The 15,146-nt window shown below is 43.0% G+C and overlaps 1 protein-coding gene and 1 long non-coding RNA gene across 4 annotated transcripts in view; one reads left to right on the plus strand and one right to left on the minus strand.

Moving 5' to 3' along the window:
- Positions 1-15,146, plus strand: part of LOC116929812 (potassium voltage-gated channel protein Shal) — a 36,874-nt gene that overhangs the window by 7,327 nt on the left and 14,401 nt on the right. For all 3 annotated transcript variants that reach the window (XM_045178268.1, XM_045178269.1, XM_045178267.1), the window contains exons 4-5: positions 7,378-8,017; positions 14,268-14,389. In XM_045178268.1, coding sequence (XP_045034203.1) covers positions 7,378-8,017; positions 14,268-14,389 — 762 coding nt within the window. The remainder of the gene's footprint in view (positions 1-7,377; positions 8,018-14,267; positions 14,390-15,146) is intronic.
- LOC116929818 overlaps positions 9,090-15,146 on the minus strand; it is a 42,094-nt gene continuing 36,037 nt past the window's right edge. Inside the window, exon 4 of the long non-coding RNA XR_004398075.2 lies at positions 9,090-9,660. This is a non-coding gene — a long non-coding RNA (uncharacterized LOC116929818). The remainder of the gene's footprint in view (positions 9,661-15,146) is intronic.

A 15,146-nucleotide genomic window follows, 5' to 3' on the forward strand; every position in this document is an offset into this window, starting at 1 on the left:
CGCAGACGGCAGTGAAATGTAGACAAACATTTCAGTTGAACAAGTTGATCCGATCGACAAGTTGCCAACGATTTCCTTCTTCGCTCAATCAAAAGATACCTTTGCTATCAGAGCAGATTAAGGCTCAAGTGGACGGCCTTTCTTTCTCGAAATGCAGGGCGCGCATTGGCGCAATTGCGGGAAAGAAAAAAGAAAGAAACGAAATAAAGAACAAAAGTCTTTCGTTTGTCCCGTCTCTGCTGTCGCTATAACGACACTATCCAATAGCGGAGGCGGCCAGCGCAGCAGCAGCGTACGGATGTTGGATTGCCTCCTGAGTCTGTGTGTGTGTTCTCTCCGCTATCGATCGACGAGAACGAATCTAGTAGAGAAACGGGAAAGAGAGAGAGAGAGACAGCGAACGAATAAAAAGAATAGAGAGAATAGAAGAGAGGGGGAAAAAAGTCGTCCAGCATCAGGTTGATTAGAATGACAAGCACTTGTTGCCTCTTCCTACTCCGCACAGTGCCATGGGGTAGTTTAAAAAAAGATTCACTAGTTTATTTTTGTAATTTTGTGTAAAGAAGAAAGGCAGAAACAACCAAAGAATAATAAAAAGAGAGAAAGAACAAAACGAATCCGAATAAGAAACGAAGATGGACGTAAGCGATTACCACGCCCTTTTGCCTTCTTACGAGCCAACTGTCCCGCCCGCCGGCCTGTCTGGCTTGCAAATAACCTCACTCCATTTCCAATGCTGCTGTCGTCCATCACGTTTCTTACTATCGTCGAAACTATTAAACTTTTTAAAAAACTGCATAACTCGTGTCGTATTTAATCTTTTCAAATCACCTGCACTAACACGTCAGTTTTCGGTGACGAAACGATAAAACCACGCCCTGGCAGTCTTCGTCCGCCAGCTGAGGCTTGTACATCCATCAGCACATTGATCTCGGCGGTGTCATCTAAGCCTCGTATAACTTGTAGCCTCTCTCTCTCTGTGTGTGTGTGTGTTTCAGTGCGTTTGATTACGACGCTCTTTAGGGCCTTTTCTACGACGTGTCCTCTCTCTCTCGTTTCTTGACTCTTTCTCTCTCTGTCCCCAGAGTTGTGTGAAAATGTTTAGCCATTTCGTTATAGCTGGTGGTTTCTTGCAGCCAGCAAAGAGCGCAGATGATTGCGATCGCTACTTACTTACTACATCATCATCGTTTCGTCGCTCTATTCGCAAACGAAAAAAGAGATAACGACCCACTTTTTATTTGCATCCCACTTCTCTGCGTTATGTGCATGTCGCACTTTGCCCTTCTACTTTTCTTTTTTCTTCTTTCTCCACTTACAAGCCAACAGAATAGCAACAAACATAAAAAAATAAACAAGCCTTCTCTCTTGTTTTACGCGAGGCAAGACATGATGGAATGGCTCTCTCATCTCCCTTTTTCTGGTTTTATTTCGCTTCCTTTGAATTGAGTTGCTGACGTGCCTACTGGCCACACCTCCATGATGGTCATCAAGATCCCATTTTGACAAGGTCGGCTCGTATAGATATAAAGAACCACCCCCCAAAAACAGGGAAAAATAACAAATAAAAAACAAGAAGAAGACGAGTCAAATCTTGTATGATGGTTGTGTAAACGCGACAGTATAACGTATACGATTCACACACATCTCAGATTGTAAACTTGAAGCCAAAAGAGCAGCAGACGCTTTCGTTCTTTTCAAAAATCTGCTCTTATTCGTCCATCGCATTGTTCTTTGCCATGGCCGAAAAAAGAAAAAAACAAAACAAAACAAGACATTATATATGGGGCTGCTCTGCTATTTTCCTCGTGGAAGACGACGACGATCCTCTCGGGATTTTCGTTGGCTGATGGGCCACGCACACGGCAGCGGCCAACAACACAAAAACAAAAAGAAAAGGGAAAATTATAACAGAGTCTGTGCTGTTCGAATTGGATTGCGGAAAAAAAAAGAAAAAAAGAGAACGAAATGCGAAAACAAAAAGCTTTTAATACACAGTGTGTGTGCAGTAGTGGAATCAGGGGCGGTGAAGTGGAGCGTGTAACGCTAATGTTCCACTAGGCGTGAGCTATGGGAAGAGCTGCATTGCTTTCTCTGTTCGTGCAACAAGTTTTGCCCGTCTGCAGCCGTTGGCTTAACACACGGCCGTCGTGTCTGTGTTTGTGTGTGTGTAAAAATAACAACAACATCGAATTCCTATTAATACGGATTTCATTTGAAATCGCACCCCACACACGATGTACGGGCACGAGCAATCCCCCACCTGCCCCTGCCAGCTGTTGCATAATGGATCAAGAGGGGGAAAAACCTTTTCCCTGCGCTGATTTGAGGGTATAACAAATTACGAGTATTATCAGCGCCGGGAATATTTATGCTGGATGCGACGCCCTCTGGCCATTGGTTCCGCATTCAAATCCAACCGGATGCAACAAGAGGAAGCAAGTGTCTATAAAAAAAAAGCAGAATTCGCTAGAAAATGCCAAGGAATCAACAGGAAAAAGAGGAGACGTGCAACGAACTATTGTTGCTGTCTCCCTCTTTTACCAAAGAATTGAAAAAAAAAATAAATCAAATCAACTCAAAATTCAGTCCGTCATGTAGGCGCTTTCGGTTATTCCATCACGTATAAATATCCAGCCGTCAGCAAGACTAACTCTGTACCTACAACTCGCCTCTCTTTCTTCGGGAAAAGTAGGCACAGTGTGTGCGAAAGCGACGCCCATACGAAGAAGCAGAATGGCTCCATGATAACCATATTTGCAACCATTTATGTTTTTTTCTTTTTCCCTTTTCGTGTATAAAGAGAGTCTGAATTAGACGGCGATTCAAAGAACTCTTTTCTTCACCACAAGCGTCTCCATGTCCCTTCAAAAAAAAAAAAAATCTGATGTCGATTGATGACATCAATGTCAGTTGGCGGAATGTTGTGTAAGTCGAGTCGCCTAACGGAAAGACGCAAGCGAGAGAGAGAGAGAGGCAAGAGGTATATATCTCTGGTATAGTACATAAAAGAGCCGATCAATACTCGACGCTCGGCGTCGTCTGTTTATAGAAGAGAGAGGAGAGAGGAGAGAGAGAAGTGACGGAGGTTGGTTGAGAAAACGAGGAGGCAAAAATAAAGAAAAAAAAAAAAGAAAGAAAGACGAAAGGAGAAGGGGAAGAAAAGGTTGGCTAGGCACGGCCAGAGCAAAGAGATAGAAAAGGGACGAAATGAGAGATGGGTAGTGAAAGAGGATAGAACGACAGGCCGAGCGTGATCACGCATGCCCCTATCTGGCCCCCGGGGGTCTCTGTCGTCTTTCCTTCAAAGGCAGCGTCCAATGAAAACGAGCGTGAAACAATCCCGTCCGCACGGCGCTTCTTTCTTTCTTTATCACGAATACACATCAAATACAACAAGGCCGTGTACATCATATCACATGTCATTCGTCTCAACAGCACAAGCAGACGATTTTCCATTTCCGAATTTCGCTCTCGTCTACATGCCTCGCCATACTTAATTTACCCATTTTTCCCCCTTTGCTTTTTCTTTCTTCTCGAAAGTCCACAAAGTTCAACATTTACCGGCTAGAGAAATTGCATTACAAACTTTGCACCCCGCTTGGCCGACAGAGTGTGTGTGTGTGTGTCGTCTTATTATTAGAACGGCACCGTGGGAGGTGACGAATAAACATACGCCATTGTAGCTAGCTATATAGCTGTTAGACACTTCTTCATCTTCATTACGATATGTGTTGGATAAGTTTGGCCTATTGTGTGTCGGTCGCTACGTATAGCATCTCCTCAAATGAAGTCTAGCGCAAGAAGAGTCTAATGCCCGCTGATGCGGCTCACTGAGCTGTCGGCTGGTACAAAAGCCCATCACACAATATTTTTCTAACCCTCCCCCTCTAAACAAAAAATAAGAGAAAACAAAAAATTTAAAAAAAGGCTCAAAATGTAGACAGGAACACGACGACGTCCAGGTATATAGGGTTAGTTTGGTTATGATTAGATTTCAAAGGGAAACTCTCTCGTGCGACGTGTGTGTGTGGTGATGTTAAACATCGCACCCTGTGCGGAAGCAGACGAAAAGAGGATTGAAGGCGTAACTCTTTGTGAATAAATCACAAACACACAGCATGTCGTCGACATGTGTAAAGATATGAATCATAGGATAGTACCGTTATTACGGTGTACACTAACCAAAAGAGGGGGGGGGGAAAGAAAGGCAACTCTCTTTACTAATTGAGAATTACGATGCAAGTGATGATCTAGCCGATGCCAGAAATCTTAACAGCTCCAAAGTGCTGTCCCAAACGCACAGATCGGCATTAAATCATCGTTTCAGAGAAATCCACGTCCAGCTGCCGCCTCCAAACAAACGAATCATGTGCCGGCAATGTCTTTTCGTTCCCTCGCAACACCCAAGTTCAAATTGTTTTCTTTCTGTGCCACGGCTTCTTTTGAAATCTCCATCGAGCCCGTAGAGTGCAAAAGCTACTGAAATAAAAAGAGGCAAAGAGCCAAAGCGAAGGGCTCAGTCCATACATCAACTGGCCATCAGTTGTATACATTTAGACCATCTCGTATAGTAATGCACGTACAACAGATACCGTCGACTTGTAAAAACCAACAAACAAAACAATGAAAAGTGGTTTGCAAAGAGAGAGCGTAAGAGTCCCCCTCCCCCCTTGAAAAGTCACTCAATCGAATGAAGACGAAGGATGGGGCGATGCGAAGAAGAGAACCACCTGCTGCAAAAGAGACGCGCTCCGCCTCTCGGTGATGTGTTCACATGAAGAAAAAAAAACAATGTCGAAATAACAACAGGTTTTCTTTTCAAATCAATACTCCAATGCTAGAAATGTCAAACAAAAAACCAAACAAGACTTGTCAAAAATTCATGGATTTCTTTGCCTTCGTAATCGATTCCGCCTAGAGGATTGCAAAAAGGAAACGAAAGAAAGTTTGGAATTGCATCGTCGATTCCCCATTCTATGCATGTGGCCACATTAGTTGCATTTTTCTACCGGCACAATAGGAAGACATCGTGAAGGATGTCGAGCCATCGCCAACGATATTGCATCACAGAGGCCACATCCTACAAGCGAACGCCATTTAAAGAAGCAGGGCCCCCATATCTACGTCGCTACGTTTGGCCGAGACAGACAGACAGACACACACACAAACAAACAAACAAGCAGACAAGAAAATAAAACGACATCCACCATCAGCACCACTTTGAAGCAATGTACGAAACTCTTATTTGTTTGTGTTAAAGGAGAAGGGGGAGAAAAAAAAAAGAAAAGAAACATGTCCGTCCTACATGGCCACGGGAGAGGCAGTAGCTCTTCTTTTATGTGTACATTACATACGCTATGCCATTGTCAGTCCATTGTGGATATAGTCTGTAACAAACGGTGCACGTATAGTGTCTATGCAAGCCGAGAGAGTAGACTGAGAACTCTAAAGATATCGCTCATCTTTCATCTTTTTGTGTGTGTGTGTGTTCCGGAAGGGATTGGGCGGAGAGAAGCGCTTCCATCCACAGCACGCAACAACCGAGACACATCCAACACATCCTTTTTCATTTTCTTGATCTTTCTTTTTCTTACCCCACTTCTTCTTCTTTTGTGTGTGTGTGTGTGTGTGTGTGTGTGTGGAAGGGGGTCGTCGCTGCTGATATACCCCACTAACTCGACTAGCTTTATCTCTCTTCTCTATTTATCGACTGTATAAATACAAAAGACGATGTGTGCGCGACGCTGTTCACCATTGAAATAATAATAATAATAATAAAAAAAAGAAAAAAAAAAAAAGATCAAGGGAAGTGAATGTAAAACAGAAAATTTGAAAGAACATTCAAGCGACGGACAAAAGGACCACATTCGAGCTGTTTACTTGGCTTTTTGTTCGCAATGACAAGCACTTAATGTTATTAGCATAATCATAGTCGCCTTCAAATCAAACGAGAGCTTGTTAACAAGCATTATCGTAGACTAACAGCCATTTCAAACAAAATTATCTGTTTACTATCTAACCCCCGAAAGAAACCAAGTTGAAGGGAAGCCAAGTTTGTGCTGTTCAATTTAAAATTGCACACCCACGTCGCTGTCATTTGCAATTCCACATTATCCGTTTGATCTGGCCGACAAGCGCAGCGCGACTTCGTATAAACGTCTTCAAAATATTTTTGTGGGTTTCAAAAAAAGGGGGGGGGGCGAACTGACCGTGAAACGAATTCTGAATGAAATGGAGCGTCGCTGACATTCAACGACGGGCAATTTAACGTTTGATGTGTCCAGCGTTCTCAAGAGAACAAGCACAGAGATATTCGTGCTGCGTGAACCCACGTCTTCGCCACCAACCACGCCCACGTTGCCTACACGAAGATGATCGGTTTGACTTGCTATTGGCCTCGTTGCCAACAGCATCCAACCGTTAGAAAGAAAAAAAGTCGAAACGATACTTTTCTATCGTCATTTTCAAAATAAAAAATAATAATCAAACAAAAAAGAGAAAGTTCTCCCCCTTATTACCTCATTTCCGGATGGGTTAGAACTCTTATTTCCGGGATTGGTTCGCTCTGCATTCACCACTGTTTTGTATCGAAATGACGTCTTTTCTTTTTCCATCCAGCCTTTCTTGTTCTTTCTCGCGCTGTTAATCGAGTCGATCTGTCATCATCAAGTCCCCCCCCCCTCTCTCTTTTTCCCAAAAGACTCTTCATTCCCATCATTTGGCTCTACTGTCCCTTATCGGTATTGGGTACAACACGATGACGATATCACGACGGCTGGATGGATTCGATCCAGGATCTCCCACCCCCCTTTCCATAAAAAAAAAAACAAACAAACAAACAAATAGAATAGAAGGTGGTTGAAAAAGAGATGCCACAACCAGGGAGTTTAAGTATAAGAGAAACAAACAAAATAAGAAACGCAACATTCAGCAATCCCTCGTTCCAAGATGCTGATTGACGATGGCCACACAACAAGGTCACACGTTAACTACTGGCGTAGAACGATGACTGTGACAACCGTTATTGGCTCGCATGTGGAACATCATCGTCTCCTTGTTTATGCAGAAAGACACAACATGCTACAGGCTGCTTTTGATTTTGGGCATTCAAATCAAATGCAGCAAAAGAAAAAATGTATACGTAAATGAAAAGAAAACAAAAAGTTGGGACTTGCAATCCGTCTCCGTGCCCGTTGCATCGCCATTGACGTCCCGTCCGCGTGACGCTAAACGTATAGTCGCTTTTCATTGGATTCCTATACTCTCCCATTGATTACGAGAGATGATGGAAAACTAATAGAGTGGCACGATCGGCTATTAATCGCGTGTGTTTTTTTTTTTCCTATTTGTTATTTTTCAAATGAAAAAAAAAAGGACGGCGGTTCGAGACGTGGCGGAACACGCTGGAAAAATACCCCGACACGCTGCTGGGCTCCAACGAGCGCGAATTCTTTTACGACGAAGAGACGAAAGAGTATTTCTTCGACCGCGATCCGGACATCTTCCGGCACATCCTCAATTACTACCGGACGGGCAAATTGCACTACCCCAAACACGAATGCCTGACCAGCTACGACGAGGAGCTGGCCTTCTTCGGCATCGTGCCGGACGTCATCGGCGATTGCTGTTACGAGGACTACCGCGACCGCAAGCGGGAGAACGCCGAGCGCATCATGGACGACAAACTGAGCGAGAACAACGAACAGAACTCGCAAGCGGCCCAGGATATGCGCAACACGCGAGAGAAAATGTGGCGCGCCTTCGAGAATCCGCACACGTCGACGGCCGCCCTCGTCTTCTATTACGTCACCGGCTTCTTCATCGCCGTCAGCGTCATGGCCAACGTGGTGGAAACGGTGCCGTGCACCCTGGGCATCGCCATGCCCCTGGCCGCAGACGGCCGACTCTTGTCCAAGAACAGCGAATCCATTCCATGCGGAGAGAGATACAAAATCATCTTCTTCTGCCTAGACACGGCATGCGTCATGATCTTCACTGCTGAATACTTGCTCAGGTAATAATCCCCTTTCAACAATTCATTTCATTCATTCACCCTCACCCCCTTTTTCAATTAAAAATACGCATTCAAACGGCTATCAATCGGTGATATTCAAAACAAAAACAAATTAAAAGGGGGCCATTTCATGGAAGGATCCCCTTTTTTTGTGTGTGTTTTACTTTGAGGTTAGCCATCAAATAAGAAACTGGTCAACACAAATCGATTATTACCTAGATCTGCCCTCAGGGCATGCTTGTTTATGGCTCCATCATTCCGGCTAACGCTGCGTGTTGCGATGAGGATGGAGAGCAGTGAGCGCTCTCAGTTAGCGGATCGTATCGCTTTGAAGGAGAAGCGCACTTGTCGCAATGGCTCGTAAAAAAGAAAGAAAGAAAGAAAGAAAAAAAGCCGTGCCCGCTCGGCTGCATTACGTTCGCTCGTGCAGCCATTAGATCGGATGTCGACTTGTTATTGAGACAGATATATAAGGCCTCTAACTCCCGACCGTTTTTGTGTGTGTGTGTGTGTGTGGCGTATAGCCCTGCAACTCGTACACATACATTTATATTTTTTTTGTGTCCTGATGTATACAGGGCAGCCTAGCGTACGGGGGGTCGTTAGAGACGGTTACATCATCATCCATTTTGGGCCGTGCAATTTTCTCTATTCAAATGCTTTTAATAATGGCGACGCTTACTAGTCGTTGCCAGATGGTTTATAAATCAATAAGAAAGTGTGTGCGGCAATAAAGCGGCCCAGATTTTATAAAAAGGAAAAAGAAAAACAGGGGACGCAAACAACACAATGTTCAACCTTTATGTGAAATGCGGAAGACAAGACCAAAAATTGACTAGTAAGTCGTTTCGATTGGCAAACAAAAAAGGGGAAAGTTAATAAGTCCGATGAAGTAGAAAACCTCGTTTTTGTCTGAGCCGATCAAATGAACGCGGCAAAAGGGGCAAGAATCCGACCATAAGAGCGGGGGGGAAACGTCCTCCTTTAGCACGGGAAATTGAAGACAAAAAAAAAAGGGAGAGCCAAATATAAAATGCTGGCGACCATCATCATCATCACGGAAAAGCTGAAATGGAGAAAAACATTCGGACAGGGGAGGAAAAGACTGGCCGTATCCCCCCCCACCCTTCTTCCTTCTCTCTCTCTCTTGTTTGACAAAGAGAGCTGGAAAAGCTTGCTTTCCCGCGGGAGCCATCGTCTTATACATGTCCTCTCTCATTTTGATGGTTCCCCTTTATCCCTGTGCACTGGCCAACAGACAATAAATGTCAACGACACAGTAGAGGTTTACTTAAAAGAGGGAGGGAAAGAGAAAAGAGCAAAAACTGCCCTTCGCAATTTAAAGAAAAGGAGAAAGAAATAAGAAGGAATGAAAAAGAATGGACGCACGTGATGATACGACCCTGTCACTGACCTGCTGCCGAGAGACGATGATGACACACGCGGACGATAGTCATTTATTTCTCAACCAACCTGTCACCGTCTCCGCCATCCGAGTCCAGTTAGTGTATCGCGTTTATCTTTTCCAAACGACGGCCCCTCCCTCTGACTTTGCAACTTGGCGCTCCTTCAAAATCATGTCGTCCTACACCTCAACGTTCCTCCTCCCACCGTTGAAGAGATGGTCCTTCTCTTCGCAATCCCTGTTGAAAATAAGAATAAAAAGGAAACGTCATTCAACAATTGATCAAAGGATTCAAATTAAACGTTGCGCATCTGCAATCGAATCACAATTTCCGTCGCTCTGTCGGAATTGACTGAACGAACTGACACGTAACCGACCGTCTACAAGAGCTATACTATCACCATTAAGGGCTTAAATTGTTTAACTTAAAAAATAAAATAAGAGCAAACAGATCATAAAGGGATTCAATTGATTGCCCCGATTTGATCTTTTATTTTGGGAGCCGTTTAAGTTCATTCGGTGTCCACTTGAAAGCTGGGCTAACCATTTTGATGTTTGGTTACTCGGCAATCAACTGGCCCTGAATGACTGGCTGCGTGTCTTTATTGACTAGGACGGACGATGGAAGACGGGCGGCGGTTGGGCTTGAAACAAACAGACAAGCCGTTAACAGGCCGTGTACCTTTTGGCGTTGGGATGACGTGTGTAGGCACTGAATGAAACAAGAAGAAGAAGAAGAAGAGTTGTTGGCTGTTGCTGTTGCCATTCGACATGGCAGGACAGCCGAGCCAATGAGTAACGCACGCACAACACATACACACAAGATGAATCAGAATGGCCGACCTTGCCCAAATAACGGGCCAACCAACGACTTGTCCAAATTCCTATGTATTTATAGATGGCAAAGAAGCCAACTGGGCTTGATAAATGGCGCCCACTGTTCTCTTTCTATCTGTATATATATGTGTGTGTGTGTGTGTGTGTGTGTGTGTGTTCGACGATGTGTGTTGGCAGTGATTGGAGTGATGGCGAGCACCGTTGCGTCATTGAGGGCAAGGCTGGTCGGTATATCCTAATGCCAGCATGCACACACACACACACACACACACGCATGCCAACACAAAGTCTAGTTTTTGTGTCGCAGTTCAAAACTTAATCGAGCATTCCATCCCACACACTTGTGCGGGCCGAAGGCAAAGTGTGTGTACCGGACCAAAAGCCGATTGCATCAACGATGACGCGATAGAATTCCAATCAAAATGAATTAAAACGGCGAACTAATCAAGTGTCACAAATGAGGCCGATTCGTTATGCAAATTTTATGAATGACGGACGCAGTCTTCGTCAAAACGCTTTGCATCGCTAATAGATTAGAATTTTTTCTTTCCAAAGAAAAAACTACAATCGCGAACGAACCATTATTTCCAAAATAAGGAATAAATCAACGCTATTATCCACAGTTTGATTTATTTCCCACCAACGACGGTGTGTATAAATAGTAACTCGTCAACAACGAGAGGGGGACGGGTAGAGAGAGAGAGAAAAGAACGGGACACGAAGCATTTCGTGTTTCTCCCTCAACCGGCCGATTGCTCGAGTCACGGGGACGGCCAAGACGTAGCGCACATTCTATCGTGTGTGTGTGTGTGTGTGTATTTATACACAGGGTATACACGCGCAGCGACAATTTTTGATTATCCTAATCCTTGTAAACTAGCCCCGACAGTAAAATAATAAAAATAAAAAAAATAAAAAGCCAGTGTTATATTTATATATTCGCCGTCTGGTACTACTATTTATTTATTGATTAGTTGCGTGGTCAACGACGTGTAAATCGATCCCCTCCCCAAACAAAGGACGAGAGCAATTATATACCTTTCTATCTCTTTTCTCCTATATAATTCTTCGTTGCCTGTCCCAGTTGTCCAGTCAGAATAATTTCCAAAGTTTTCATGAAATACATCCCTGTCAAAATAAAAAAACAAACGAAAAAAAAAAAAACTTTTCTTTTTCGCCCTTTCCATTTCAGCCATCGATTCGGATGGTTTACAAAACTGCCCGTGGCTGTCTCATTTTTTGTGTGTGCGTGTTCTCTTTTGAAATATGCACACAAGAAAAAGGCTGGCATATTGGTAACAGAATAGCTTATTAGTGTTGCTATTCTTTCGTTGCTGCAGAGACGCCAAAATGCTCAACCACCACAACAAACAAAAGAGCAAAACACAAGAAGAAAGAGAGAAAGAAAAGAAACATGTTCAACAATTCGAAAGAAGGGTTGGCGGAGGGGATAACGAAAAAAAACGAAGGAGATCGAAACAAAGAGAAATAATGTATATAAAAAAAAAAGGGAACCATGAGGAACCCTCTGCCTTTTGTTTGTATACAAAACTGTTAGCGTATATAGTGCGTGTAAGAATAGTAGTGGCTCTCTGTTTTCCTTGGGTGCGTAGGTGGTGGTATAGACGTAGCTGAATTGTGGGTAGGACCTAAGTGGCGTGATAGTTGGCAGTTTCATAACGAGACGTAATACGAATAGCCCCATATCTATATGTGTACGCTGTTTACATTTGATGATGTTAGCTATAGTTTTTTAATACCGTAACTTGGTACACATGGGGCGCACACGCACATGTCCATTACAACCAGAAGGTCCGACTCCGCCGTCCCTTTAGCTCTCTGATCAACGCGTTGGCCCACATCGTAAAACAGGCGGGGAAAAACGAAATTCCATTAGTTGGATGAAATATTTGTTGAATTAAAGGGGCAAAGAGTTAAAACACACGAGTAGACATTGTTTTTTTTTTTGAAAGATCCCACTTTCCAAGAAATGACCAAGGTGAAACAACCAACAAAATGATTGTGTTTCTTTGTTGGGTCATTTCCCGAACAAGCCTATCATACAAGTAAACATATCAATACAAAGGCTCTGTGAAAAAGTTGAGTACATTTAGCTGTATCCCCCCCCCCAAAAAAAGAAGGACGCTAAAAACACGCGTTCCACATTTTTTTTTTCTATTCACCCGGTGTTATGATGTCATTTTATAGGGTCCATATATCGAATGGCCAACAAGCACAAACGAGGGGGAAAAGCCATGATTCTGGTTGCCAACTTTTGTTCTTTTCTTTCTCTTCTTTTTCACATTTTTTTTTTTATCCGGTAGATTAAAAAAAAAAAGGGAAGAGCAAATACTGTGCCAGTTTTTGCTACATCTTAACGCTATTTCAACGTACGAGTAAAATGTCATTTTGATTTTGGCTGCCAATTTATTGTTTCCCCGCAATCCTTCGATCTCCGACGCTGTTATTATTTGTTTTTTCTTTTTCAAAAAGACAGTTCCCTTTATTCAAAAACTTTCTATTCTTTTGAAGAGGACGTAATTTATTGTTTGTGAGCTTCCATTTCTTTCTTCTCTTTCATTAAATATTAACAATGCCATCGTTCCTGCTACGCGCTTCTTCTACTAACAAATGGCACAATAATCAATACGTAATCATTGCTGAATGGCCTGCGCTAACTAATCGAATTTCAATGGGCCACACCATTGAAATAAGAAAAGCTGCTTCGCAATATGTCCTTCAAACCAAACAAAACTGCAGACAACAGCAGTTAAGTGGCGTGATTAAAGGCCTCTTTTTCTTAGTCAGACCATTGGATGGACAACGACAGGAAGTCATGATTAAGTGGCAATGGTATTAAGACGAAAACAAAAAAAAATGGAAATGAAAACAAACAAACCATCGGTCATCGGTTTGCGTCAAGAACTTAATGGAATAATTAGCGCAAGCTATTTCTTTCGACGTTTTAACCTATTGGGGCAGCACATGATTGATCCCTGCAGACCAGTTTGGCAAATTATCCGTAAGGTAGGGCTAATTGGCAATCCAATAACAATGGGCCTCTGCAGACGGGACCTTATAGACCAGTGTCTCGTTTATCCAACTTGAAAGGTCATCCTTCACTCGAATTATTTACATTGCATTTTTTTTGTTTTTGTTTTTGTTTTTGTTATATCGAGCGCCTTTCGTACGGCACTGAATACTGGCCATTTCGATGACTCGCATATAAACGGGGCCGGGCGAAATGGAATGAATTGTTGAACGTGAACGTGCGATCGAAGCAACGTCACCTGCGAGGACGGCCAGCAATTTGATCGTGTATAAAAGATCAGTTGCCATGACAACGGGAGCTGCAGCAAAACTTGGTTATAGCCCGCTGTTGTTGCAGGCTTTTATACTCGATTTATTACCGAATAATATTCGGACGATCGATATAATCCACAATCAACAAAGATGATTACATGTCTCTTCCCTTTATTCTTAAACAATCGAACGAAAAGAATTAAGTCCATTTGATGACGTAAAGACCAAAGTTTGCATTTCAAGTTGGGTTGCAGGACAAGATGTTGCCATTACGACGATGCCACTATACATACAATGCTGGCCCGTCCATAGTAAAGCATAGTTGTTCATAGTTGGAACAAGAGAGTGTGTAAGCATATCTAATCCCCTTAACCATCTCCCCTCGTCTATCGTTGTTATCGTCTGTGTTACACGAGACAGCGGCTCTTGTTCGCACGACCCATCCTCCACCACCACTACTCCCTACCCTGTCCCGGCGTCATCCACAAATGATCTCCTTTAGCATTAACTAACTAACCAACTAACTATGCAATAATGGGCGGTAGGATACACAGTTGCGTACAGGGACACAAAAAAACAAATAAAATCGTTTTCTTTAATCACATTACACATTTTGTGCTCCTCCCCCTTGCTGTCTATATAATCAAAGGATTAACATGTTTCCCTTTTTTTTTTCTTAAAAATATTGTAAAAAAAAAAAAACAGATTATTCGCCGCTCCGGACCGATGCAAGTTTATGCGATCGGTCATGTCCATCATCGACGTGGTGGCCATCTTGCCCTATTACATTGGTCTGGGCATCTCCACTGAAAACGACGACGTCTCAGGTAAAACTTTCATAAAATTAATTCAAGTCGCTAAAAATTAAACAAAAACAAAATGAACCTTTAAATGTTGAGGGAGACTTCAATTTGAGTGCCAATCGATTGTTGCGATAAGCAAACGTAAAAAAAATAAAAAGGGAATAGTCAAAAGGCATCAAAGGCAGATCATCAAAGGAGCTTCTTTTTATTTGACATTGATGCCTTCCCATTATCCGTCATGCCTCTCCTCTCGTTTCTCGTCATTACGGCTGTAGCAACCGATAGGCCATTGCCAACTGACTCACATCTTTTGGGAATCATCAAAACAATAACGTCGCCCATCAATACCATAAAAATACGACGTAGAGTAGAGATATTCGATGAACGACCATTATGGAAAATTGCTTCTTGTTGCTCGATTATTCAGCAACAAAATCCATCGAGATCCATTTTTTTCCCCCTAAAAAAGAATCAACGGCCCTTTTTATTGCTGGATGTCTTCGTAGACACACGTCATCGATTGCTATTTTAACCCCCCTGTTCTTTTTCGTGCAAAAAATTCCATCTTTCACGATAGCCCTGGGGGGAGGGAGGTCTTCCTTTGCGTCCGCTGGTGGGCAAAGCTTAAAGTGTCGTGTGCACGACAAATAGAAAAGAAGCTACTCTGTCGTCTTTTCTATTATTGCACCACCCATAAACCAAACTATTTGACCAATACTCTTATAGATATAGATATATATACTTCTTCTTCCTGTCCCTGCATGTTCTGCCGACATAGAAT

Source organism: Daphnia magna, linkage group LG8, assembly GCF_020631705.1.
Source record: "Daphnia magna isolate NIES linkage group LG8, ASM2063170v1.1, whole genome shotgun sequence".
Classification (NCBI taxonomy): Eukaryota; Metazoa; Arthropoda; class Branchiopoda; order Diplostraca; family Daphniidae; genus Daphnia; species Daphnia magna.